Source organism: Falco punctatus, assembly GCF_963210335.1.
Source record: "Falco punctatus genome assembly, chromosome: 3".
Classification (NCBI taxonomy): Eukaryota; Metazoa; Chordata; class Aves; order Falconiformes; family Falconidae; genus Falco; species Falco punctatus.
In genome coordinates, this window is record NC_137582.1 from 110,149,251 (window position 1) to 110,172,858 (window position 23,608).

General features: G+C 59.8%; 1 protein-coding gene across 10 annotated transcripts; it reads left to right on the top strand.

The window, feature by feature from the left end:
• Positions 1–4: 4 nt before the first annotated feature.
• Positions 5–23,214, top strand: CROCC (ciliary rootlet coiled-coil, rootletin). 10 transcript variants are annotated; one of them, XM_080379521.1, is made up of 37 exons: positions 5–102; positions 183–320; positions 1,163–1,430; positions 2,964–3,115; positions 3,943–4,128; positions 4,207–4,290; positions 4,374–4,465; positions 4,569–4,734; positions 5,230–5,336; positions 5,439–5,645; positions 5,721–5,817; positions 6,468–6,563; positions 6,734–6,880; positions 6,962–7,161; positions 7,849–8,010; positions 8,498–8,642; positions 9,367–9,735; positions 10,484–10,677; positions 10,756–10,883; positions 11,672–11,823; positions 12,002–12,103; positions 12,183–12,317; positions 12,886–13,017; positions 13,093–13,331; positions 13,975–14,134; positions 14,211–14,378; positions 15,106–15,442; positions 16,061–16,188; positions 16,263–16,383; positions 17,257–17,414; positions 17,493–17,696; positions 17,795–17,989; positions 18,070–18,219; positions 18,920–19,078; positions 20,472–20,603; positions 20,925–21,095; positions 21,189–23,214. In XM_080379521.1, exons 4-37 carry the CDS (start codon positions 2,981–2,983, stop codon positions 21,237–21,239), a joined length of 5,409 nt encoding a protein of 1,802 aa, XP_080235647.1. In that variant the 5' UTR covers positions 5–102; positions 183–320; positions 1,163–1,430; positions 2,964–2,980; the 3' UTR covers positions 21,240–23,214. The 10 variants fall into 10 exon arrangements, with proteins under 10 accessions (XP_080235647.1, XP_080235643.1, XP_080235650.1 ...); XM_080379517.1 differs by having other exon boundaries at positions 3,005–3,115; XM_080379524.1 differs by having other exon boundaries at positions 3,005–3,115; positions 20,970–21,095.
• Positions 23,215–23,608: the final 394 nt, after the last annotated feature.

Genomic DNA, 23,608 nt, shown 5'->3' on the forward strand with positions numbered 1-23,608 from the left:
TTGCAGTGCCTTGGATTTTTATTATTTCTGTTTCCAACTGGATGATGAACATTTTGGTTTCAGAGCTTGTAACGGTGCCTGGCAGCGAGTACGCAAACCCAGGTGAGAGATGTAATGCTTCAAAGCGAGTAATAAAATGGTTTTGATGCCAAATAAGAATTTTTTTACCCGCCTCCTTAAAGGCTCGGAGGGCCTGTGATGAGCTTTTGTGGTTCACCCTCCTTGCTGGTGTTGAGGAGACGATGTCGGACAGCAAAGCACAACAGACGCTTGTTGCTTAGCAGTGGTTTTATGCTTGGGAAGAACTCTGGGCCGGGAAGGTAAGGCAAGAAATCGCGGCGGGGGGGGGGGGGGGGGGGGGGGGAATGAGGTTTCTTGTGTCCCTAACACTTGGGGTGAGCCTCGTGTCAGCTCCCACTTGGCTGGGGGGACCCCAGACGCCGTAAATCCTCAATCCCATCAGCTGGTGCTGGCACTGTCTCCTCCTCAGCGTTAATCAGTGGCTCTTTGGGGTGAGACAGCGTGCTGCCCCGGCTGCGGGGGGCGGGGGGGGGCATTTCCCTGGCAGAGGGTGGCTCGGGGTCAGATCTGTGATTTATTTTGGGAGCAGGGATGCCTCCAACCACCAGCACGGAGGATTTGGAGCTCCGGTTAGGGATTTACCAGTGGCTTTCCATCTGGGGTGGGGGCAAAAAAGTCCTTAATCACCCCAGGGGGTAAAATTTGTCACCCTGGGGTGGCTGCGGGGAGGGGACACGTCCCCAGGCGGTTGTTTAATGCTGCTTCGTCCCATAGCAACCCTGGCATGCTCCACCCCAAAGCTTTTCCTGCCAGAGCAAACCCCTGGGCTTTAATGAGCTTAATGAGTATAGAGCTTAACGAAAGGGCTGGCTTACTCTCTCCGAGGAGCTCCTTTCCCTGGTGGGAGCCAGCACCATCCTGCCGGGGGGGGGACAGCACGGCAAAGTAAGCACATTTCCACCGATTTTGGGCATGGGGAAGCGCCGGGCACTGGTATTTTTTTTAATGTTTTCCTTGATTTTGCTCATTCCCCTCTCGCTCAGAGCCTTGTTGGTTGTTTATGTACAAAGCCCTGCTGGGCCGGGGGAATATTCGCTGATATTTTTTTTGGTGGTGGATGCTAAAACGTTGCTGTTCGCAGCCTCCCGGAGGCATTGGGACCCCCGAGGTGGCCAGGAAGAGGAGGGTCCCCGCTCTCGCCGTCACACAGCGAGGGGAAGGCCAAGATTTCAGGCTAATCCCGACCACGCATCCGCTTTCCGGCGACGAGCCGATACAGAGCCCCAAAAATCCCAGGAAAAGGGGCTTTGGGAGAAGGAGGCCACGGCAAGGGGGTGCAACGGGCTCGGCGGGCCCCCCCCGGGGACCCCATGAGTGAAGCGGAGCCCACGGCGGAGGCTGTGGTTGAGGTGGGGGGTCCCCCCTCCTGCAACGGGAACTGGCCACTGCTCTCGCGGGAGCGGCCACAGCGTGGCAAGGGCGGGGGGCAGGGGGGGGCCCATTGCAAATGGCACTTTGGCGGTGGGTTTTTGCAAGTGTCGTGATCGCACGTTGGAAACCTGCAGCGGTTCTGCGATTGCAACTGTAAATCTGCACCGGCTTTGTGGTTGCAGCTGTAAATTTGTAGAGGTTTGGCGGCAGCAACAGTAAAACTGCAGGGGGGTTGTGAGAGCAACTGCAAAACTGTCGGGTTTGCAATTGCAGCTGCAAAACGGGGGGGTTGCAGTTGTGCCTGGAAAACTGGGCAGGGGTTGCAGTTGTGCCTGGAAAACTGGGGGGGGGTTGCAATTGTGTCTGCAAAACTGGGGGGGGGGGGTTGCAATTGCATCTGCAAAACGGGGGGGTTTGCAATTGCGTCTGCAAAACGACAGCAGTAGCGACTTTAAAGCTGCAGTTTTGGGACAGCAACTGCAAATCTGCAGCGGTTTTGGGACAGCAACTGCAAATCTGCAGCGGTTTTGGGACAGCAACTGCAAATCTGCAGCGGTTTTGGGACAGCAACTGCAAATCCGCAGCGGTTTTGGGACAGCAACTGCAAATCCGCAGCTGTTTTGGGACAGCAACTGCAAATCTGCAGCGGTTTTGGGATAGCAACTGCAAATCCGCAGCGGTTTTGGGATAGCAACTGCAAATCCGCAGCGGTTTTGGGATAGCAAACACAAATTTTTAGTGGTTTTGTGATCATAATGGCAAATTTGCGGTAGTTTTGTGATTGCAGCTATAAATCTGCAGTGGGTTTGTGATCACAAACACCAATTTGCAGCAGTCTTACACTTGCAACTATAATTCTGCACGTATAATTCTGTTTTGTGATGGCAACTGCAAATCTGCAGTGATTTTGCGACTGCAACCATGAATCTGTAGCAGCCTTGCAATCGCAAACAATTCGGTAGCGGTCTTGCAATTGCTGCTGTGGATTTGCAGCAGTTTTGTGACTGCAACTATAAACCTGCAGTGCTTTTGCCATCACAAATGCAGCTTTGCCTCGATTTTGTGATTGCAACTACAAAGCTGCAGTGTTCTTGCAATTGCAACTGTAATTCTGCAGCGGTCTTGCAATCGCAAACACAGATCTGCAGCCCTTGCAGTTGCATCTACAAAGTCGCAGAGTTTTTGCGATGGCGGCTGTAAATTTCCAGTGGTCTTGTGATTGCAGCTTCACATCTCCCCTGCATTTTGCCACTGCAGACTGCATCGCTCAGCATGTCTGGGGTGCAGGGGGTGCAGCGTTTGCAGCTGGGTGGGGGAAATGCTTTTCGTGGCCTTGGCCCAGCACGTGGGGAAGGCTCAGCCCAGCCCCCTTCCCTGGTGAAGGAACAAAGCAGCTTTTGGTAGCAAAAGGGCATCTTAGCTTCATCCCGGGGCCGGATCCCCATCCTGGGGCCGGATCCCCATCCCGCTATTTTTCCGGAGCTGCCCTGAGCCCCGTCCCCGTCCCGCAGCGGCCGTCGCGGGGGCCATGTCCTCGCTGCTGTCCCTCCAGGAGGAGAACCGCATCCTGCAGCAGGAACTGTCGCGTGTGGAGGACTTGCTGGCTCAGAGCCGGGCAGAACGGGATGAGTTGGCCATCAAGTACAACGCCATCAGTGAGCGGGTGAGTCACCTGCTGGATTAACCCAAACCCACCCTTTTTAACCCCAAAACCAAGGTGATGCAAGCTGGAACCTTTGCATTCCCAATGCAATGCTCCGAGTGGGAGATGCTGCAGCATCTTGCAACGTGCTGATGCGATGGGGATTTCAGTGCCATGCGCCCGGCTTGTCCGGACCCGTTCTGGCTTGCTGGGGCTTGTCCTGTGGGATGCTCAAAGCACACCCATCCCTTTATCCCACTGCTTTTCAGGAAGCAGGACACACACACACACACATCCCGTGGGCTTCTTTCAACTTTGCATCCCTTTACCGTGGCAACGGGGGAATTAAAAAGGCCTTTGGGCAGCAGCCAGATGCTGAACATGGCTCCTGAGGAGACCCAAGTTGAGGAGCTGCTGGGATTTGGGGGGCAGCCCCTCTGTTTGTGCCTGGTTATTTACAAAAAAAAGCAAATATCAGGAAAATACCCCAAGGCGAATGGGCGCTGCTGTGCCCAAGGATCCTTTATCCATCAGCCAGCCCACTGCAAACTGGGATAGGGCTTTGCTGAACCCTCAGATTCCAAGTTGGAATATTTTTAACCCCCAAAATTTCCGAATCATCCCCTTCCTGTGCATGCAGAGACGGGGAGATGCAGAATTTGGGGAGATCTTAGCTTTGACTATATGGGGGTTTGCTGTGGGACCAACCCAAAGCGATGGCTTTGGGATGGGACGTTGCGAGTGAAGTCAGAGGATGCTCAGTGGGTGCTGAGGGGGATGTAGCAGCCCTATGGGTGCAGGGGGGTGTTCCAGGATCTCCCCTATTCCCCCACCCCACTCCATCCCAGCTGGAGCAAACCCTGCGGCTGGAGACGGGTGAGCGGGAGGCGGCGGAAAGCCGGAGCCTGGCGCAGCACAACATCGAGCTGCGGCGGCTGCTGGAGGAGGAACAAGCCGCCTACAAGCGCAAGCTGCAGGCGTACCAGGAGGGCCAGCAGCGGCAAGCCCAGCTGGTGCAGAAGCTCCAAGCCAAGGTAAAGCCTTCCGGGGGGACACAAGGACATTTTGGGCCCCCCCCACTTGGTGTCACCCACCCCGTCCCCTCTGCGCAGTTGTTGCAGTATAAGAAGAAATGTGGAGAAGTGGAGCAGCAGCTGCTGGAGAAGGCAACGGAGCTGGAGCAGGAGAGGCTGACAGTAAGGGAGAGTTTTGGGGGTGACCCCTGCCCTGCCCCCACCCCCAAACTGGGGTGGTGACGAGGGGGCTCATGTCCCTGCAGAGCCAGCTGGATGCAAGCAGCTCCCAGCCGGAGGAGGAGAGCAGCAATGAGCTGGAGAATGCCTTGATCCGGCTGGAAGAGGAGCAGCAGAGGTGAGCAGGAGTCCCCAGGGAGCTGTGAGACACCCCCCCCCCCCCGAGGTGACGCTGATGCTCCAGCCATGTGTGCCCCCCCCCTCCCCCCCCCCCGTGACAGGAGCAGCAGCCTGGTGCAGGTGAATTCGATGCTGCGGGAGCAGCTGGAACAAGCCAACGTGGCCAACACGGCGCTGAGCGAGGACATCCGCAAGCTGACGGCCGACTGGGCACGGGCGCGGGATGAGCTGGAGCAGCGGGAGGCAGAGTGGAGGCGCGAGGAGGAGGTCTGGGGGGGGGCCGGGATGCAGGGGGGGCTCAGGGATCCAGCAGGGAGCAGAACAGGGGGTCACAAGGAGAGGGATGCAAGACAGGGGGATGTGGCACAGAAAGGGATGCAGGGAGGGATGCTGGGCTGTGGGAGATGTGGTGGGGAGAGGGATGCGAGGCAGGGGGACGTGGCATGGAAAGGGATGTGGAGAGGGATGCGGAGCCATGGGAGATGCTGCACAGAGAAGGATTTTGGGGTGCAGGGGGTGTGGCACATGATGGGAGGGTGATGCGAGGCCGAGGCTGTCCCCCCTCTCCCTGTCTGGTGGGTGGAAGGGAACGGGGGTGAGGGGCTGCTGGCTGTGGAAGACTGTGTGGGCATTCACCGAGATTTGGGGACCAGAGGGCAGAGGGATGGGGGGCCAGGGGAGGTGGGATGCTGCGCGGGGGGGTGAGGCAGAGGACCTCGCAGCCCCCGTCCGGCAGCCGACGCGGCTCCATCCCTCCGGCAGTCCTTCAACACCTACTTCAGCAATGAGCACAGCCGGCTGCTGACTCTCTGGAGGCAGGTGGTGGCCTTCAGGCGTCACTTCGGGGAGATGAAAGCCACCACTGAGAGGTCAGGAGGGTCCCAGCGAGGCTCTTGGAGGATCCCCAAGGACCACCGGCTCCCCAGGGCTGGCCTGGGGTCCGATCCTGTGTCTCCCAACTGATGCTGCAGGGATCTGTCGGAGCTCAGCCACGAGGTGTCGCGGACTGGCAGGGCTGCCCACGCCGCCTGCCTGCACCTGGCTGCCAACCTGCGGCTGGCCGAGAGCCAGGCGGGTGCCGTGCGGGAGAAGCAGGCGATGCGGCTGGCACAGCTGGAGGAACAGCTGGCGGCACGGGCACGGGACACCGACCTGGAGAAAGCCGCCCTCGGAGCCAGGTAAGGGGGGGTTTGGGGGGGGTCAGAGGGGGGTGGCTCTGGAGGGTCCTGCTGCTGCTGGGTGCTTTGGTGCAGGCTGGCGGAGCTGGTGGCAGCCCTGGAGTGCCTGCGGGCTGAGGATGAGGAGAAGGAGCAGGCGGTGCAGGCGCTGACCCTGCAGCTGCAAAACCTGGTGAGCGCAGGGCGTGATGAGGGTTGGGGTGGGATGCGTGCCGTGTCTGGGGGTGCAAAGATGGCCCGCGGTTCATGCCAAGCTGCAATGCACAGCGCACACCGTGATGTGATGCATGCCAAGCTGTGGTGCTCGGTGGGGCAGGATGCGTGCCAAGCTATGAGGCATGTCAGGGTGCAGTGCACGATGCACGTCGAGCCACGCTGCACGCTAGAGCGTGATGTATGATGCACACCAGGGTGCAACGCATGCAGGGGCACGATGCACACTGCGCTGAGGTGCGATGCATGATGCATGCCGGGGTGCAGCGCATGCTTGGATGCAAAGCGCTATGTATGCGAGGCTGGGCTGCACCGCAGGGGGTGATGAACGGGCTGTGCTGCAGCGCAGTGCATGCCAGGATCTGATGCTCAGCAGGGCATGATGCATGCTAAACTCTGCACAGCGGGGCGCCATGCACGACACACAGCGGGGTGCATTGCACGATGCACACCGGGGTATGATGCATGCCGGAGCATGATGCCTGATGCGTGCTGGGGCATGATGCATGCTGTGGTGCGACACGTGATGCGTGCTGGGGCATGATGCATGCTGGGCTGTGATGCCCTGCGTGCACTGGCCGTGCCTGATGCTGTGCTGGGGGTTTGTAGGAGGCCTCACGCGCCCAGGAGCCATCGCTGGCAGAGGTGGAGACGTTGCGCTCGGAGGTGGAGCTGCTCCGTCAGACGCTGCAGGATATCACCCAGGTGCTGGGCACTCCCTGGTCCTCCCCATGCCCTGTAGCCAGGAGGGTCCCCTCCCCACCTCGGTTTCTGCCTTCCCCACCTCCCTGCCTCAGTTTCCCCCTCCTTGCCTCGGTTTTCCCCCTCCCTGCCTCAGTTTCCCCCCAGTGACAGGGCAGACCCTCTCCTCACAGGCGGTGCTGGCAGACGACCCCGAGCAGCCACCGCCACCCCCGGAGTCCTCCCCGTGTCCCTCCACGTCCCCTCGCCGCAGTCTCTCACCCAGCACTGCCACTGCCGCTGTGCACGCTGCCCTGCGCCACCGCCACCTCCAGCTGCAGGTGAGTGCCAGGGGGCTGTGGGGGGAGGAGGATGATGATGATGATGAAGTCTGACCCCCCCCCACCTTTCCCCCATCCCAGGATGCCCGCAGCCAGGCAGAGGCCAGCCAGGAGGTGGCTGGGAGCTTGCGGCGGGAGCTGGAGGACAGCAAGAAGAGGCTGGGGACCCTCGAGCGGCAGCTGGAGCAGCTCAGTGCCGAGGCTGGGGGCTGCCGGCGGGCGCAGGATGAGGCCCTGTGCGAGGTGGCCCGCCTGCGCGCCGAGGCTGAAGTCCTGCGCAGGTACCCACTGTCTGTCTGTGTGTCCGTCCCTGCGTGGCTGGCCCTGTGCTTGCATCCGTGTGTCCGTCTGTCCCTGTGTGTGCTGACCCATCCATCTGTCTGTCCGTCCAGCCCAGTGTGTCCCTGCACATCCATCCCTCTGCGTCCTGGCCAGTATGTCTGTCCGTCCATCCATTCCTTTTTATCTTTCCCTGTGTCCTGCTGCATGCCTGTCTGTCCCTGCGTATCCTGGCATGTCTGTCTGTCTGCCCCTTTGCATCTTTCCCTGTCCGGCCTGGCGTGTCCTCCCCTGTGCTTCTTGGCCTGTCTGTTTGTCCATCCCTCCATCCCTTTGCATCTCTCCCTGTGTGTTTCTGCATGTCCATCTGTCCCCGTGCATCAGCTTGTCTCTCTGTCCATCCATGCCCCTGGCCTGTCTGTCTGTCCATCCATCCCTGCGCACCCTTCCCTCTCTGTGCATCCATCCCTGGCTGTTTTGCCCTGTCCGTTTGTCCGTGCATGCATCCCTGCACGTTAATCCCTGTGCATCCTGCCTGTCCATCTGTCTGTCCCTCCCTGCCTGGCTGTCCCTGTCCATCTGTCCATCCATCCCTACATGTTTATCCCTGTCCGTCATGCCGGCGCACGCACCCATGAGCATCACCCTGTCCATCCACCCCTCCCCGTGTCTGTCTGTCTGTCCGGCAGGGACCGGCTGCGTGCGGAGGAGGCGCTGGCAGGGGAGCAGCAGCGGGCAGGTGCCCTGCAGCAGGAGCGGGCGCAGCTGCAGCGCTGGGGTGAGGGGCTGGAGGATGCCCGGGATGAGGCCGCCCGCGCCGCCGAGGTCGCCCGGCAGCAGCTGGAGCACAGGTGGGGGCACGGGGTTGGGGGGGGGCACAGAGCTGGGGGGGCCATGGGTGGGTGCTGCGAGATAGTGGGTGCTGCATCATCCCCCTCCCCAAGTGGGTGCTGCAAAATTGCAGTAGGTCCCCTCCCACCTCCCCCCAAATCTGGGTGCTGCAATTCCCCGCCCGCCACTGGGTGCTGCACCCCCCCACCACGTGGGTGCTGCAAAATCTCAGTGGGTCCCTCTGAAGCCCCCCCATATGGGTGTTGCCACCTCTTCCCCCTCCAAATTGGGTGCTGCAACTTCCCGCCACCAAGTGGGTGCTGCAAAACCTGCGTGGGTGTTGACCCGCCCCCCAAGGTCTCTCCCCGAGGTGGGCGCTGCCACCCCTCCAGAGGGTGGGGTGAAAATCTGCAGTGGGTGCTGCAAAACAGTGGGTGCTGCAGTGCCCCCCCACGTGGGTACCGCAACCCCCCCCTTCCCCGTGGGTGCCCCCATGGGTGCCGGCAGCCAGCAGCAGCTGGAGGAGCTGGAGGCGCAGCGGGCCGGGGCGCAGCAGGAGCTGCTGGAGGCGCGGGAGGCACTGAGCCGGGCCACGCTGGAGGCCGAGGTGGCACGGGGCGAGCAGGAGGCGCTGACTGAGGCGCTGAGCAAGGTGGGTGCCCCCCTCCCCGCCTCGTGGCCCCCAGCGGTGGGTGCACCCTCGTGCAGCAGGCTCGCTCCCATGCAGTGGGTGCAACCCGCAAGCAACAGGCTCAACCCATGCAGTGGGTGCAACCCCCTGCAGTGTGCAATTGCCACGCAGCGGGTGCAGCTCCAGCAGGCAGCGGGTGCAGCCTCATGCAGCGGGTGCAACCCCACGTAGTGGGTGCAACCCCATGCAGCAGGCTTAGCTTTGCCATAGGGCGGTGGGTGCAAGCCATAAGCAACAGGCTCAACCCCTGCAGAGGGGGCAACCCCGTGCAGCAGGTACAACCCCGTGCGGCAGGTACAACCCCGTGCAGCGGGTGCAACCCCCTCCATGCAGTGTGTGCAACCCCCATGCAGCAGGCTTACAAGGCAGCGGGTGATACGCCATAAGGAACAGGCTCAACCCCGTGCAGCGGGTGCAACGCCATGCAGCGGGTGCTGCAGCGGTGCAGGCATGATGCAGAGTCCATCTGTTTTGCCCTGTCCGTTTGTCCGTGCATGCATCCCTGCACGTTAATCCGTGTGCATCCTACCTGTCCATCTGTCTGTCCCTCCCTGCCTGGCTGTCCCTGTCCATCTGTCCATCCATCCCTACATGTTTATCACTGTCCGTCATGCCGGCGCACGCACCCGTGAGCATCACCCTGTCCATCCACCCCTCCCCGTGTCTGTCTGTGGTCACCCGGCAGGCGCAGGGGAGCTGTGGGGTGCTGGCAGCGGCGCAGCGGGCAGCGGTGGCTGAAGAGGCCCGGCTGCGGGATGCCCTGGCCAAGACGAGCGAGCTGGCGGCCGGGCTGGCGCGGGAGAAGACGGAGCTGAGCCGGACCCTGGCACGGCTGGAAGAGGAGCGGGAGAGCGGCCGCATCCGGACACGGGAGCTGGGGCAGGAGCTGGCGCTGCTGCGGGGGCGGCTGGAGCAGGGGCGCCGGGCTGGGGCGGCCGAGCGGCAGGGGCTGGAGCGGGCACGCAGGGCGGCCGAGGAGGGCTGCCGGGGGCTGCGGGCAGAGCTGCGGGTGCTGCGGGGCCAGCAGCTGCGCCTGCGCCAGCACCTGGGGCAGGTGGGTGACTGGGAGGGCGCTTGGGGCAACTGGGAGGGATGGGGATGCTGCATGGGGCATCTGGGATGGGGCAGGAGGACAAGTGGTGGAGGTGGGGGCATGCACAGGGTAATGGAGGGATGGGGAGGGTGCATGGGGCAACTGGGAGGGGCGGGGAAGGTGCACGGGGCAACTGGGAGGGGCGGAGAGGGTGCACGGGGCAACTGGGAGGGTTGGAGAGGGTGCACGGGGCAACTGGGAGGGGTGGGGAAGGTGCTTGGGGCAACTGGGAGGGTGAAGAGGGTGCATGTGGCAACTGGGAGGGAATGGGAAGGTGCAGGAGGCAGTTGGGAAGAGGGGGAGCGTGCACAGGGTAACTGAGAGAGTGCGTGGGGCAATTGGTGGGGAAAAGAGTGTGCATGGGGCAACTGGGAGGGATGAGAAGCATGCACAATGCAACTGGGAGGGTGAAGAGGGTGACTGGGAGGGATGGGGAGGGTACATAGGGGAACTGGGAGAAGTGGGGAGGGTGCATGAGGGAACTGGAAGGGCTGGGTCGGATGGACAAGCTAACTGGCAGGATGCTGGGGAGGCTGAGTGGGGCCACTGGGAGGCATGGAGAGGGTGCACAGGGTAACTGGGAGGATGCATAGACTAACTGGGAGGACCGTGGTGGATGCATGGAGCAACTGGGAGGGTGCCTGGTGTCACTGGGAGGGCGGGTGGGTGCTGGGGCGGTGGGGTGCCGCCGACAGCCCGTACCCCGCAGGCGGCGCAGGAGCAGAGCGCGGCGGGCGAGGCGCTGGCGCAGGCTCGGGGGGAGCAGGAGCGGTTGCGGGGGGAGCTGCTGCGGCTCAGCCGGGCCCGCGAGGGGCTGGCCAAGGAGGGGGCCAGCCTGGCCGTCCAGCTCGCTGCCGCCCAGCGCCATGGCCAGGATCGGGCCCAGGAGGTGGCCGGGCTCAGGTGGGTGCTGGTGGTGGGGTGAGGTGTTGCCCCCGCCCCGCACCCAGCGTTTGAGCAGCGTGGTGGGTGTTCGGGCAGGTCGGAGAAGGAGGGGCTGGAGAGCAGCGTCTTCCAGCTGCAGCAGCAGCTCGCCCAGCTCAGCACCCGCAACCAGCAGCTGGAGGCCGAGGGCCGGACCCTGCTCCAGGCCAAGGAGGTGCTGGAGGGTGAGGGGTCCTGGTCCCCGCTCCGTCCCTGCCACCTCTGCTGTCCCCACCCAGCCGTCCCTATAGCTCTCCATCCCCATCCAGCCTCATCCTCCTTCTTGTCATCCCCATCCAGCCTCATCCCCATCTTGGTCTTCATCCTTATCCTCATCTTCATTCCCATCCCCGTCTCCATCCCCATCCATCCTCATCTTCATCCCTGTTTCCATCTTCATTTTCATCCCCCTGTCCATCCTCATCCTCATCCTTATCTTCATCCCCATCTTCATCCCTGTCTCCATCTTCATCCCCCCCCGTCTCCGTCTCCATCTCCATCTCCATCCCCCCGTCTCCATCGCCGTCTCCATCCCCCCGTCTCCGTCTCCGTCTCCATCCCCCCTGTCTCCGTCTCTGTCTCCATCCCCCCTGTCTCCGTCTCCGTCCCCCCGTCTCCGTCTCCGTCCCCTCCGTCTCCCTGTCCCCATCCCCCCGTCTCCCCGTCTCTGTCTCCCCGTCTCTGTCTCCCCGTCTCTGTCTCCCCGTCTCCGTCTCCGTCCCTCCGTCTCCGTCCCTCCGTCTCCGTCTCTCCGTCCCCCCCGTCTCTGTCTCCGTCTCCGTCCCTCCGTCCCCGTCTCTGTCCCCCCATCTCCGTCCTTCTGTCTCTCCGTCCCCCCGTCTCCGTCTCCATCTACCTGCAACAGGGCCAGGACCAGCCCTCCTCTGCCACTGCATCCCCCCCCCCCCCCCTCACTTAACCCACGCTTACCTTGCCCTCCTTGGGGGTCCCCACTGATGGGGGGTCCCCGCAGCGGAGCTGGGTGCAGTGCGGCAGGAGCGGGAGCAGGAGCTGGAGGTGCGGCGGCAGGCCGTGGCGGCGGCCGAGACAGCAGCGGTGACCGTGGCCCTGCAGAGCGCCCGCGATGCGCACCAGGACGAGCTCGACCGCCTCCAGCGCGAGAAGGTGGGCATGGGGCGACGCAGATTTGTGGGGTGCAATGGTGATTTATCTCTAGTGCAATGGTGATTGTTGGGGTGCCATGCTGATTTGGGGGGCGCGATGCTGATTGTTGGAGCGTGATGCCGATTTTGGGGGCACGATGTAGATTTTTGGGGTTCACTGGTGCTTCTGGGGGGAGCAGGAGGAGCTGGATGCTGAGCGGGGGCGGCTGGCACGGGAGCAGGAGGAGCTGGCAGCTGAGCTGGCGGTGGTGCGGCAGCAGTGCGAGAGCGAGAAGCAGCAGGTGGGTGGCCCCAGTGTCCCCCCAGTCCCAGCTCTGGTGTCCCCCGCCCCCCCCCCCGGCTGAGCACCGTGCTCCCCAGGCACTGGCGCTACAGGAGGAGGAGAGGGCGGCACTGGCGGAGACCCTGGGGGGGCTGCAGCAGAGCCTGGCCGAGGCCACGGCTGAGCTTGAGCAGCAGCGACGAGAAGTCACCAGCTACCAGGAGAAGGAGCAGGTGTGTGTGGGGGGATGTCTTGGGACCCCCCCCCAGAATGGCACAGAGCCCCGTGTGGCCCCCACGGCAAGCCCCCATACCTGAGCATCCCCCCTTGTTGCAACCCCCAATGCCTAAGCATGCCTGGGCATCCCCCATGGCTCCCCCCCCAGTTGCAAACCCCCATGCCAGGGAATCCCCCATGGCCCCCCCATTGCAAACCCCCATGCCTGGGCATCCCCCATGCCCCGCCCCCCCTTCATTGCAAGCCCCCCACTGCAAGCCCCCCGTGCCTGGGCACCCCCCTATTGCAAACCCCAATGCCCAAGGCTCACCCCTGCCATTGCAAGGCCCACTCCACACCCCCCCAACTTACAGTTCCCCTAGTGACCCCCTCCATTGCAGCCCCCCCCTCTCCCCATTGCAAGCCCCTGGTGATGGGGAGGGGATGCTCGCCTGTGGTACCCAAGCATCCTTATCCCCATTCCTGCACCATCCCCATTGCAATCCCCCCTGCTGGGACCCCTACGCTGCCCGGGGGTGGTGGTGGTGGGAACTCAGGGTGTCGTGCCACCCACCCCCCCGCCAGAGCCTGGCAGCAGAGCTGCGCAGCCTGCGGGTGCAGGCGGAGGAGACAGCGGTGGCCCACGAGCGGGAGGCGAAGACTCTCCGTGACCAAGTGACGGTGGCGGCCAAGCAGCGGGATGCTGCCCTGCGGGAGGTGAACACCCTCCCACCCCAGACACCTTCCCACCCCCCCAGATATCCCCCCTAACGCCAGGCACCCCGGCTGCAGGCGGAGGAGGCGCGGGCGCAGCTGCGGCTGGTGACGGAGGCGCGGGCGGCGGGGCGGCGGGAGCTGCTGGAGGCGCAGCGGGAGGCCCGGGAGAGCCGGGAGGGCCGGGAGGCACAGCGGCGGCAGGTGCAGGAGGCACGCCGGGCGCTGGGAGACGAGGCCAGGGAGAAGGAGGCCCTGAGGCGCTCCAACGAGGAGCTGCGGGCTGCACTGCGGCGTGCCGAGGGCGAGCGCATCAGGTGAGGGTGGTGGTCAGGGTGATGCTCAGGATAGTGGGATGCCCAGGTTGGGAGGTGCAGGGCAATGGGGTGATGCTGGGGGTTGGGGTGATGCTCAGGATAGTGGGATGCCCAAGTTGGGAGATGCAGGGCAATGGGGTGATGCTGGGGGTTGGGGTGATGCTCAGGATAGTGGGATGCCCAACTTGGGAGATGTAGGGGATGGGGCGATGCTCGGGAGAAGGAGATGCCCAAGTTGGGAGATGCAGGGCAATGGGGTGATGCTTGGGACAAGGGGATGGGGTGATGCTGGGGGTTGGGGTGATGCTCAGGATAGTGGGATGCCCAAGTTGGGAGATGCAGGGGATGGGATGATACTTGAGGTTGGGGTTATGCTCAGGATAATGGGATGCTGAAGTTGGGAGATGCAGGGGACGGGACGATGCTCTAGATCAGGGCATGTGTGAGGCGGTGCGATATTTTGGGTGCTCAGGGCTGGGGTGATGGTCGGGCCAAGGGACTGCTCAAATTGGGGGATGCAGGGGATGGTGCGATGCCTTGAAGGGCGATGCTCAGGATGGGGAGTTGCCCAAGCTGGGAGATGCTTGGGGCCAGTGCAATGCCCCCGAGGGGTGATGCCAGCCCCTTCTCCCCCCTCCTGCAGCCTGAAGCGTGCCAGCGAGGAGAAGGAGCAGCGGCTGGCACTGGTGGAGGATGGGCGGGTGGCGGCGGACCGGGAGGTGACGGAGCTGCGGGCAACCCTGCGGGAGCTGGAGCGTGCCCGCCTTGACGCCCGCCGTGAGCTGCAGGAGCTGCGCCGGCAGGTGAGGAGGAGGATGGTGGGGACCCTCCCACCCATTCAGGGTGCCCCCAAATCACCCTCATCTCCCTCTTGGGCAGGTGAAGGACTTGGACAGCGAGAACAGCAAGAGGAGCAAGGAGGTGGGTGACCTGCAGGCACGCGTGGCCCTGGAGGAGCAGCGGGAGGAGGAGAGCCGCCGCGAAGCCTTCGGCCTCAGGCAGAAGGTGGCAGAGAGCGAGGCTGGCACGGAGGCCGCCAGGAAGGAGGTGGGAGAATCCCCAAGGGTTCCCAACACCCTGTTGCTCGGTGTCCCGCATCCCAAAGTGCCCCCAGCACCCCGTAGCTTGGTACCCTGTGTATCTAGGTGTCCCTGTTCTCTCACCCTGTAGTTGGTGCCTGCTGTCCCCAGGCATCCCCGTCGCCCCTGTAATTGGTATCCTGTGGCCCTGGGGTGTCCCCACTATTCTGTTGCTTGATGCCATGCCCCTGGGTGTCCCTGTTGCCCCACTGCTCAGTCCCCTGTGTCCCTATTGCCCCCTGCTCTCTGCCCTGCATTCCTGGTGGTCCCTTGCACCCCCATTGCCCCCTTGCTCTGGGCCTGATGTCCCTGCTTGTCCCCATCACCCCACCGCTCCATCCCCTGCATCCCTGGGGGGGTCCCCATACATTGTTGCTCCAGCCCTTGCATCCCCATCATGCCGTTTCTGTGTCCCCTGCATCCCTGGGAGTCCCAAGCTCCATCCTTGGGGGTCCCCCATCACCCCATTGCTCCATCCCCTGCATCCCTGGGGGTCCCCATCACACCATTGCTCCATCCCCTGCATCTCTGTTACCCCATTGCTCCATCCCCTGCATCCCTGGGGGTCCCCATCACCCCGTTGCTCCATCTTGCATTTCCATCACCCTGTGCTCCATCCCTTGCACCCCGTCACCCGCTCCGCACCCTGCACCTCACCCCTCCCCATCACCCCCTTCCCACCCAACCCCTCCCAGCTCCAGCACCTGCAGCGGCGGCTCTCGGAGGCGGAGGGCGAATTTCGGCAGCGAGAGAAGGACCTGGCCCGCAGCTTGGAGGAGGCTCGGGGCAACGAGAAGAAGCTGCTGGCTGATGCCCGCAACCTGCAGCTAAAGGTGGAGGCGGCGCGTGGGGAAGCGGCCGAGCTGAGCCTGCGCCTGAGCGCGGCCGAGGGTCGGGCGCAGGGACTGGAAGCTGAGCTGGCCCGTGGCGAGGCACTGCGCCGCGCTGCCGAAACCCGCCTGGGAGGCCTCCAATCCGCCCTGCGCCGTACCATGGGCATCGGCCGGGCACAGGCTGGCTCCCCGGGCAAGGGTGAGTCCTCGGGGACCCCCGGTGCCCCAGCCCGTGCTTAGGGGAAAGGGGTTCATCCTGCTGCAGTGCATCCCGCTGCTGTGCTCCAGCCCCTGCTTCCCTGGGGGTCCCCCGTGTCTCATTGCTCCATCTCTTGTATCCCCCATAACCCACTGCCTGCTCCATCCCCTGCTTCCCTGGGGGTCCCCCAAGTCTCATTGCTCCATCTCTTGTGTCCCCCATACCCCACTGCTCCACCCCCTGCTTCCCTGGGGTCCCCCAAATCTCATTGGTCTATCTCTTGTATCCCCCATACCCCACTGCTCCATCCTCTGCTTCCCTGGGGGTCCCCTATATCTCATTGCTCCATCCCTGGGGGTCCCCCATCACCTCATTACTCTGTCCCCTGCATCTTCATCACCCTGTGTGCCGTCCTTTGCACCCCATCACCCTGTTGCTGTGTCCCCTCCATCCCTGGTGTCCCCCATCACCCCATTACTCCATTTCTCACATCCCCAGGGGTCCCCCGTGTCCCACGGGTGCATCCCACTGCAGCGCATCCCACTCCAGCTTCCGGTCCTCCCTTGGGTGCTGCGCCCCATTGTCCCCATGCCACCCACCCTGTTTGTCCCCATACAGGTGAGGGACCAGGGGGGTTGGGGAGCCCCAGCTCATCCCCGGACCCCGATGCAGCGGCTGAGCCCGAGGCGGTGCGGGCAGCCCTGCGAGAGTTCCTGCGCGAGCTGCAGGATGCGCAGCGGGAGCGGGTACACCTCCCCCTTCCCCTGCCCTCCCCCCATCCCCAAAAAGCCCCTTTCTCACCCCCTTTTTCTCACCCCAGGAGGAGCTGCGGGTGCAGGTGGACACCCTGGGCCGGCGGCTGGAGGAGGTGGAGGAGGAGCGGGACAGCGCCAGTGCCCGGGCGCAGCAGCTCCAGAAGCTGGTGGCTGAGAGCGAGGAAGGTGATGTTTTTTTTGCGGGGAATCCCCCCCCAAATCGTGGGGTTTGGGGTGATTTGTCCCATGCTGGAGCCTCGCTGGTGAGCGGGAGCTTTTGGGGAAACAGGCATGGGGAGGGTGGCGATGCTGCCTGGGGCTGCAGCATGCTTGGTGGGATTTCCCCCATGCACGACCCCAAAATCCTGCTAAAATCAGTAAACCTCCCTTGGACCCCAGTAAAACCCCTATGCATGCCCAGTAAAAGCCCCCACACATCGCCTGTAAACCCCAATAAAATGGGTAAAGCCCCTCTACGTCCCCTGTAAGCCCCAGTAAAACTGGTAAAAGCCCCTGTACAGAGCCATAAATCCCAGTGAAACTGGTAAAAGCCCCCATGCATCACCCGTGAACCCCAGTGAAACTGGTAAAAGCCCCCGTGCATCACCCGTGAACCCCAGTGAAACTGGTAAAAGCCCCCATGCATCGCCCATGAACCCCAGTGAAACTGGTAAATCCCCTGCGCATCCCCTGTAAACCCTAATAAAACTGATAAAAGACCCACGCATCCCCTGTACACCCAACTAAAACTGGTAGAACCCCTTGTGCACCCCCTGAAAACCCCAATAAAATTCCCATGCAACCACTGTAAACCCAACTAAAACTGGTAGAACCCTCTGTGCATCCCCTGTAAACCCCAATAAAATTGATAAAAGACCCATGCAACCACCTGTAAATCCCACTAAAACTGGTAGAACCCCCCTGTGCAGCCTCCATAAATCCCAGTAAAATGGTAAAACCTCTTTGCATCCCTCATCGACCCGAGTAACGCTGGAACTCCCCTGTGCATCCCCCATGGATGCTCTGGGGAGGTGGGTGACAGTGGGGTGGCTCTGGCAGGGCGTCGCAGCATGGAGCTGAGCAGCACCCAGGCCACGCTGCTGCTGCAGGAGGAGACGCTGCGGCGGGGCGAGCGGGAGCGGCGGGCGCTGCGGGAGAAGGTGGCGACGCTGGAACGGAGCCTGCATGCCACCGAGGGCGAACACCGAGCCGCCCAGGTGGGCATCGCTGGGGGGGGGGGGGGGGGGCACATCCTGCCCCTCTCCTGCTGTGTGCCAGCCACCTGTGCCTTGCAGGAGAGGCTGAGCGCGGTGAGAGCCAGCGAGGCCGAGCTGCAGGATGCCAAGCGGCGGCTGGAGGTGGCGGAGAGCCGGAGCACCCGGCTGGAGCTGCAGCAGCGGGTGCTGGAGGGCGAGCTGCAGCGGGCACGGCTGGCCCTGGGCGAGCGGCAAGCAGAGGCACGAGCGATGCAGGACCGTGCTGAGCTGCTCCAGAAACAAGTATCCACGCTAATTCTTCCAAATCCCCATTGGACAGTAATTATTTTTTTTTTTTTTGGTAACGCTTATATTTAATTTTGCTATGGTTTGGGGTCTAGCTGGCGGAGAGCGAGCAGCGTGCCAGAGCTTTGCAGCTGGCGATGGAGCGGTTGAGCGCGGTGTTGGCGGAGAGTGGCTCAAAGGACGATGCGCCGAGCACAGCAGCGTTGGCCGATGGCCCCGTGGTCCATGAGCAGCTGCTGCAGCTCCAGAGCGCCCTGGCCGCTGGCGAGCTGGACCGGCGGGCGCTGCAGGTGGGAGTGGGCACCCTGGGGTGGGGTGACACCAGGGTGTCTTGGCGTAGGGGTCACTGGGGGGGTCCCCTCCGTGCCAGGAGGGGCTGGAGGTGGCGCGGCAGGCGCTGGCGGAGGCGCGGGAGGAGAAGGGAGCGTTGCGGGAGCAGCTGCAGGGATTGCGGGAGGAGCAGGAGGTGCTGCAGCGGAGCAAGGAGGAGCTGGAGGCGCAGGTCCGGCAGCAGCAGGAGGTGAGCGGGGGTGGCTGCACCCCACATGCACCATCCTTTGCCCCCATGCAGCACCCTGCACCCTCTTGCATGCCCCACGTAGCACTCTATTGCCCCCTCCCCTGCATCCCATTACACCCTATTGCCCCCATATAGCACCAGCACCCTTCTGCCTCCCCCAGCACCCTGCTGCCTGCACGTGCCCCATGCAACATCCTGCACCCTCTTGCCCCTCTGCATCCCCTGCACCCTTTCCCACCCCCCTACAGCACCTTATTGCCCCCATATAACACCAGCGCCCTTCTGCCCCCCTGCCAGCACCCTATTGACCCCGTGTAGCACCCTACACCCTCTTGCCCCCCCTCCAGCACCCTATTGACTCCACGCAGCACCAAGCACCCTACTGACACCCCAGCGCCCTACTGCCCCCCTGTAGCACGCTCTTGCCCCCTCAGCATGCTACTGACCCCATGCAGCATCAGCACCCTACTGCCCCCTTGTAGCACCCTCTTGCCCTCCCAGCACCCTACTGCCCCCTTGTAGCACCCTCTTGCCCTCCCAGCACCCTACTGCCCCCTTGTAGCACCCTCTTACCCCCCCCAGCACCCTACTGACCCCATGCAGCACCAAGCACCCTCCTGCCCCCCTGTACCACCCCCTTGCCGCCCCCCAACCCCCCTTGCCCCGCCGTGGCGGGGGCCCTGGCTGACCCCCGGTGCAGGCGCTGCGGCAGCAGCAGCAGCAGCACGGGGGGCTGCAGCAGCGGGTGGGCAGCCTGCAGCGCGCCCTGGCCCGCACGCAGGGCGAGAGGCGGGAGGCCGAGCGCGTCGCCCTGCGCCTGGAGAAGGACAGGAGCGCCCTGAGGAGGACCCTGGAGAAGGTGAGGCCGCGGGCAGCACCCTTGGGAGCCGGCACCCAGCGCAGCAGGAGGCAGCACTGCGGGTGCAGGTTGAGCGTAAAGCCCCGAGCCCGGCTCAGCTATAGGGTGTTTATACATAGCTTGCACGCTGTTCCGCTACGCGTAAGGTCTATGGCACTTAAAATATATATGTTTGCATATAAATATATACAATAGAATATTTTTTTAATCTGCTGTATTTTTATATTTATTTTCTGCTGTATTTTATATGTAAAATATAGATAAAATAGATCTGCTATATTTTTATTTATAGCCTTCTGTATTTTATAGGTACTATATATATGATCTGCTGTATTTTATAGATAACATTAAAAAAGTACAGCAGGTAATATATATATATCTCTTACCTGCTGTATTACATATGGCACATATACATTATTTGCTATATTTTATATGTAAGATATATATAACCTGCTATAGTTTTTATATATTATCTGTTATATTTCATATGCGCTCTCTCTATGCCATATTTTATATGTAAGACATACATATATTGCCTGCTATATTTTTTATATATTATCTGCTGCATTTCATATGTGCTTTCTCTATATGCCATATTTTATATGTAAAATATATATATTACCTGTTATGGTTTTTATATATAGCACCTATAAAATATAGCAGGTAATATCTTACATATAAAAAATAGTGAATATTTATGTTACCTGCTGTACTTTTTATATATGTTATCTGTTATACTTTGTGCTCTCTATATATGCTATACTTTATATGTAATATATATATGACCTGCAATAGGTTTTATATATAGCACATACACAATATAGCAGATATGTTTGCTATATTTTATATGTTATACATATATACACTAGCTGCTATAGGTTTTATATATAGTATGTATACAATATAGCAGATAATGTTTGCTATATTTTATATGTAATATATATACTAGCTGCTATAGGCTTTATGTGTAGCACATCTAAGATACAGCAGATAGGTTTTATATATAGCACATATAAATATATTATCACAGGTAATATATATATTTTACATATAAAATACAGCAAATATATGTATTATCTGTATATATGTATTCTAAAAATATACATTTTATATGTAATATGTGTGTATATATGTATATACGCAATACACATATGTTACTTGCTATAGGTTTTAGATATATAATCTGCTACATTTTATAGGTAAAATGTGTATTTTTTTCTGCTGCTAGAATTATTCTTTATGTCACCTGCTATATGTTACAGGCACTATATGCATTATACGCTGTATACCTGTGATATATATGTCTGTAACCTGTGATGCTGGACACGTGGCACTGTGTGTGGCGTCGTGGTGCCATCCCATCCCATCCCATCCCTGTATCCCCATCCCGCAGGCGGAGCGGGAGGCGCTGCGGGCGCGGGAGGACTCGCTGCGGCTCGAGGCGCAGAAGGGCGGCCTGGCTCGTGCCCTGGGCACGGCGGAGCGGGAGTTGGCACGGGCACGGCAGCGCATCCAGCTGCTGCAGGTGGGTGCTGGGGGCGGGGGGGGGGGCACCCTGGGGTGCTGCCTGCTCACTGCACCCTTCGCTTGGCAGCAGGAGGGTGCTGGGATGCTCCGGGGGCTCGTCCCAGCTTGGAGGGGTTGTACTGGGAGTGTGCTGGGCTCTTTTTGGGGTTCTTCCCAGCTCAGAAGGATGCTTGCACTGGGATGGTGCTGGCCTCATCCCAGTTTGGAAGGATGCTGGTGCTTGCACTGGGGCAGGGCTGGGTTCATCCCAGTTTGGAAAGATGCTGGTGTTTTGTACTGGGATGGTGCTGGGCTCCTGCGGGCACCCCTCCCAGTGCAGGGCCCACCAGTGACCAGCTGTGGGATGACCGGCACCCCTGGGCAGGCACCGGCACCGCAGCCCCCGCCGCCCCTGAGCTCCGCGCCCACCGCGGCGCTGCAGCGGGAGCTGGACCGCCTGCGCATCACCCAGCCAGCGCCGCAGCATCGCCACCGTGGCCTGGAGGAGCAGGTGAGGGGGCGGGGACACGGGGGCACGGGACATGTCCCCTCCTTGTTGCGACCCCCATCTCCCCCCCCAACCCCCATCTCCCCCCCCTTGCAGATGGCGCTGCTGAAGGGGCAGGAGCTGCACCGTCACCCCAGCACCATCTAGCCCGCCCTCCCCGAGACCGGCACAACTCAGCTCACGGGTAGGGGTCAGTGGCCCCAGCCCCCGCCTCAACAAACACATCGATTTTCACCTCATCATTCCCTTTTCTCAAGCAAAACCGTGCACTTTACCAATGAGATGATGCCACTCGTGTATTTTTTGGATAAGTTGGGACCTGAGGGGAAGTTTTTCCCATTTTTCTATTGCGATTTTTAACAAAAAGTTTGGAAATACTGATTTTTTTTTAGCCCCAGGAGAACCCTGTATATACTCCACTTGATTTATCGTGATGCTCCTCCCGCCTCACAACCTCGACACTCATTTTTCCCTTTTTTCTACAAAAACACACCTGCTCTAGGGCGGTGGTTTTTGGGGTGGGGGGTGTTTTGGGGATGCCCAAATGGCTGTCTGCTGGGGTGCAAGGCTTGATTCAGGTCCCTAAATGATAACAAATTAATAATAAATAATAACAAATTAATAATAAATAACAGCAATCAACAGTAAATAGCAAGGAATAAATATTAAGAAATACTAATAAATAAATTATTATTATTATTATTAGCACCGGGGCCATGAAGCATCACCGTGCTGGGGTGCCGCTGCCCTCCCACGTGCTCCCCAGCCCGTGAACTGGGAAGCCCACCCCGGGCAATTTTCTGTAAGGGAATTGGAAAATGTAAGGACCACACGCTGCATCCACACTCTTTAAGAGAGGGGTATGCTATAGAGCTGTAGATAAGAGAACTGCAGCCTCTGTAAGAGCTACATGCTATAAAAAGAGAGCTGCCCCCTGTGTAAAGGTATACACCTTATAGAGCTGCCCCCTATATATGAGCAGGTGCAATATAAAGAGGGCTGCACGCTATCTGGGTTGCACGCTATGGAAGAGAACTACATGCTGAAAGAGCTGGAGGCTGTACACATGGTGTAAGAGAGCAGCACAGTATATAAAAGAACTATATCCTATATGACCTGCACACTATATAAGCAAGCTCCACCCCATATAAGAACTAGATACCGAGAGCTGCATGCTATAGGGGTTGCACACTATACAAGAGAACCACGTGCTATATGGGAGCTACACCCAGAGCTGTATATGCGATATAGGTGCTGCATAAGAGCTGCATGCTATAGGAAGGAGCTGAATGCTGTACACGCCAGCTGCACAGTATGTAAGAGAACTGTATCCTATATGAGCTACATGCTGCATGAGAACTAGATACTGACAGGTGCATCCTATATGAGCTACATGCTATATAAGAGAACGGCAATATATATATATATATATATATATATATATATATATGCAACATGCTATATAAGAGCGCTGCTCACTATATACGACCACAACACAATTCCCTGTGAGGGACCTGGAGAAACTCCCCACGCCGACCCCCTAAAGCCCAAACTATTTTCTATAAGTGACCCAGACCCCAACCCTCTTTCTATAGGGGAACCTGAGCCCTAAACACTGCAGAGCCCCCTCCTCCCTGCTTTTCTATAGGGGAACCAGGCAACACCCCAGCATCAACCCCCCCCAACCACACAGGAGCTTCTGTGAGACTCAGAAACGTGCCCCAAACGCCTCTATACAGCACTTTTTTCTATAAGACACCCCCCCAAACTAAGCCCCCCCCAAGCTGCACTATTTCCCCCAACTACTCCAAAATCAGCTATTTTACAAGCCCCAAAACACCCTGAAAACACCCCAAAACCATCATCCACAGCCCTTCCTCCTGTGCACGGGGCTGGATGGCTGGGAATCACTTAAATCAGCAGCAACCCCTCCCCAAAGTTAGACCCTTCCCAAAAAATCAGCCCCCCTCCAAAGAAATCTGAAATCTTCCCCAAAAGTCAGAAATCCACCAAAAAATCAGAACCCACTCCCCAAAAAAGTCAGAAAGCCCCCAAAGAAATCAGAAGTCTTCCCCCCAAAAAATCACAAATCCATCAAAAAATCAGAACGTCATCCCCCAAAAAGGCAAAAAGCCTCCTCCAAATTAGACCCTCCCCCAAAAATCAGCCCCCCTTCCAAGAAATCAGAAGTCCTCCCCCAAAAAATCAGACCCCCTGCCCAAAAAAGGCAGAAAGCCCCCCCCAATTAGCCCCTTCCCAAAGAAATCAGAAATCCTCCCCCAAAAATCAGAAATCCACCAAAAAATCAGAACCCCCTCCCCCAAAAAGTCAGAACCCCCCCCAAGAAATTAGACCCTCCCCAAAGAAATCAGAAGTCTTCCCCCAAAAAAATCACAAATCCATCAAAAAATCAGAACGTCATCCCCCCAAAAGGCAAAAAGCCCCCTCCAAATTAGACCCTCCCACAAAAATCAGCCCCCCCTCCAAGAAATCAGAAGTCCTCCCCAAAAAATCAG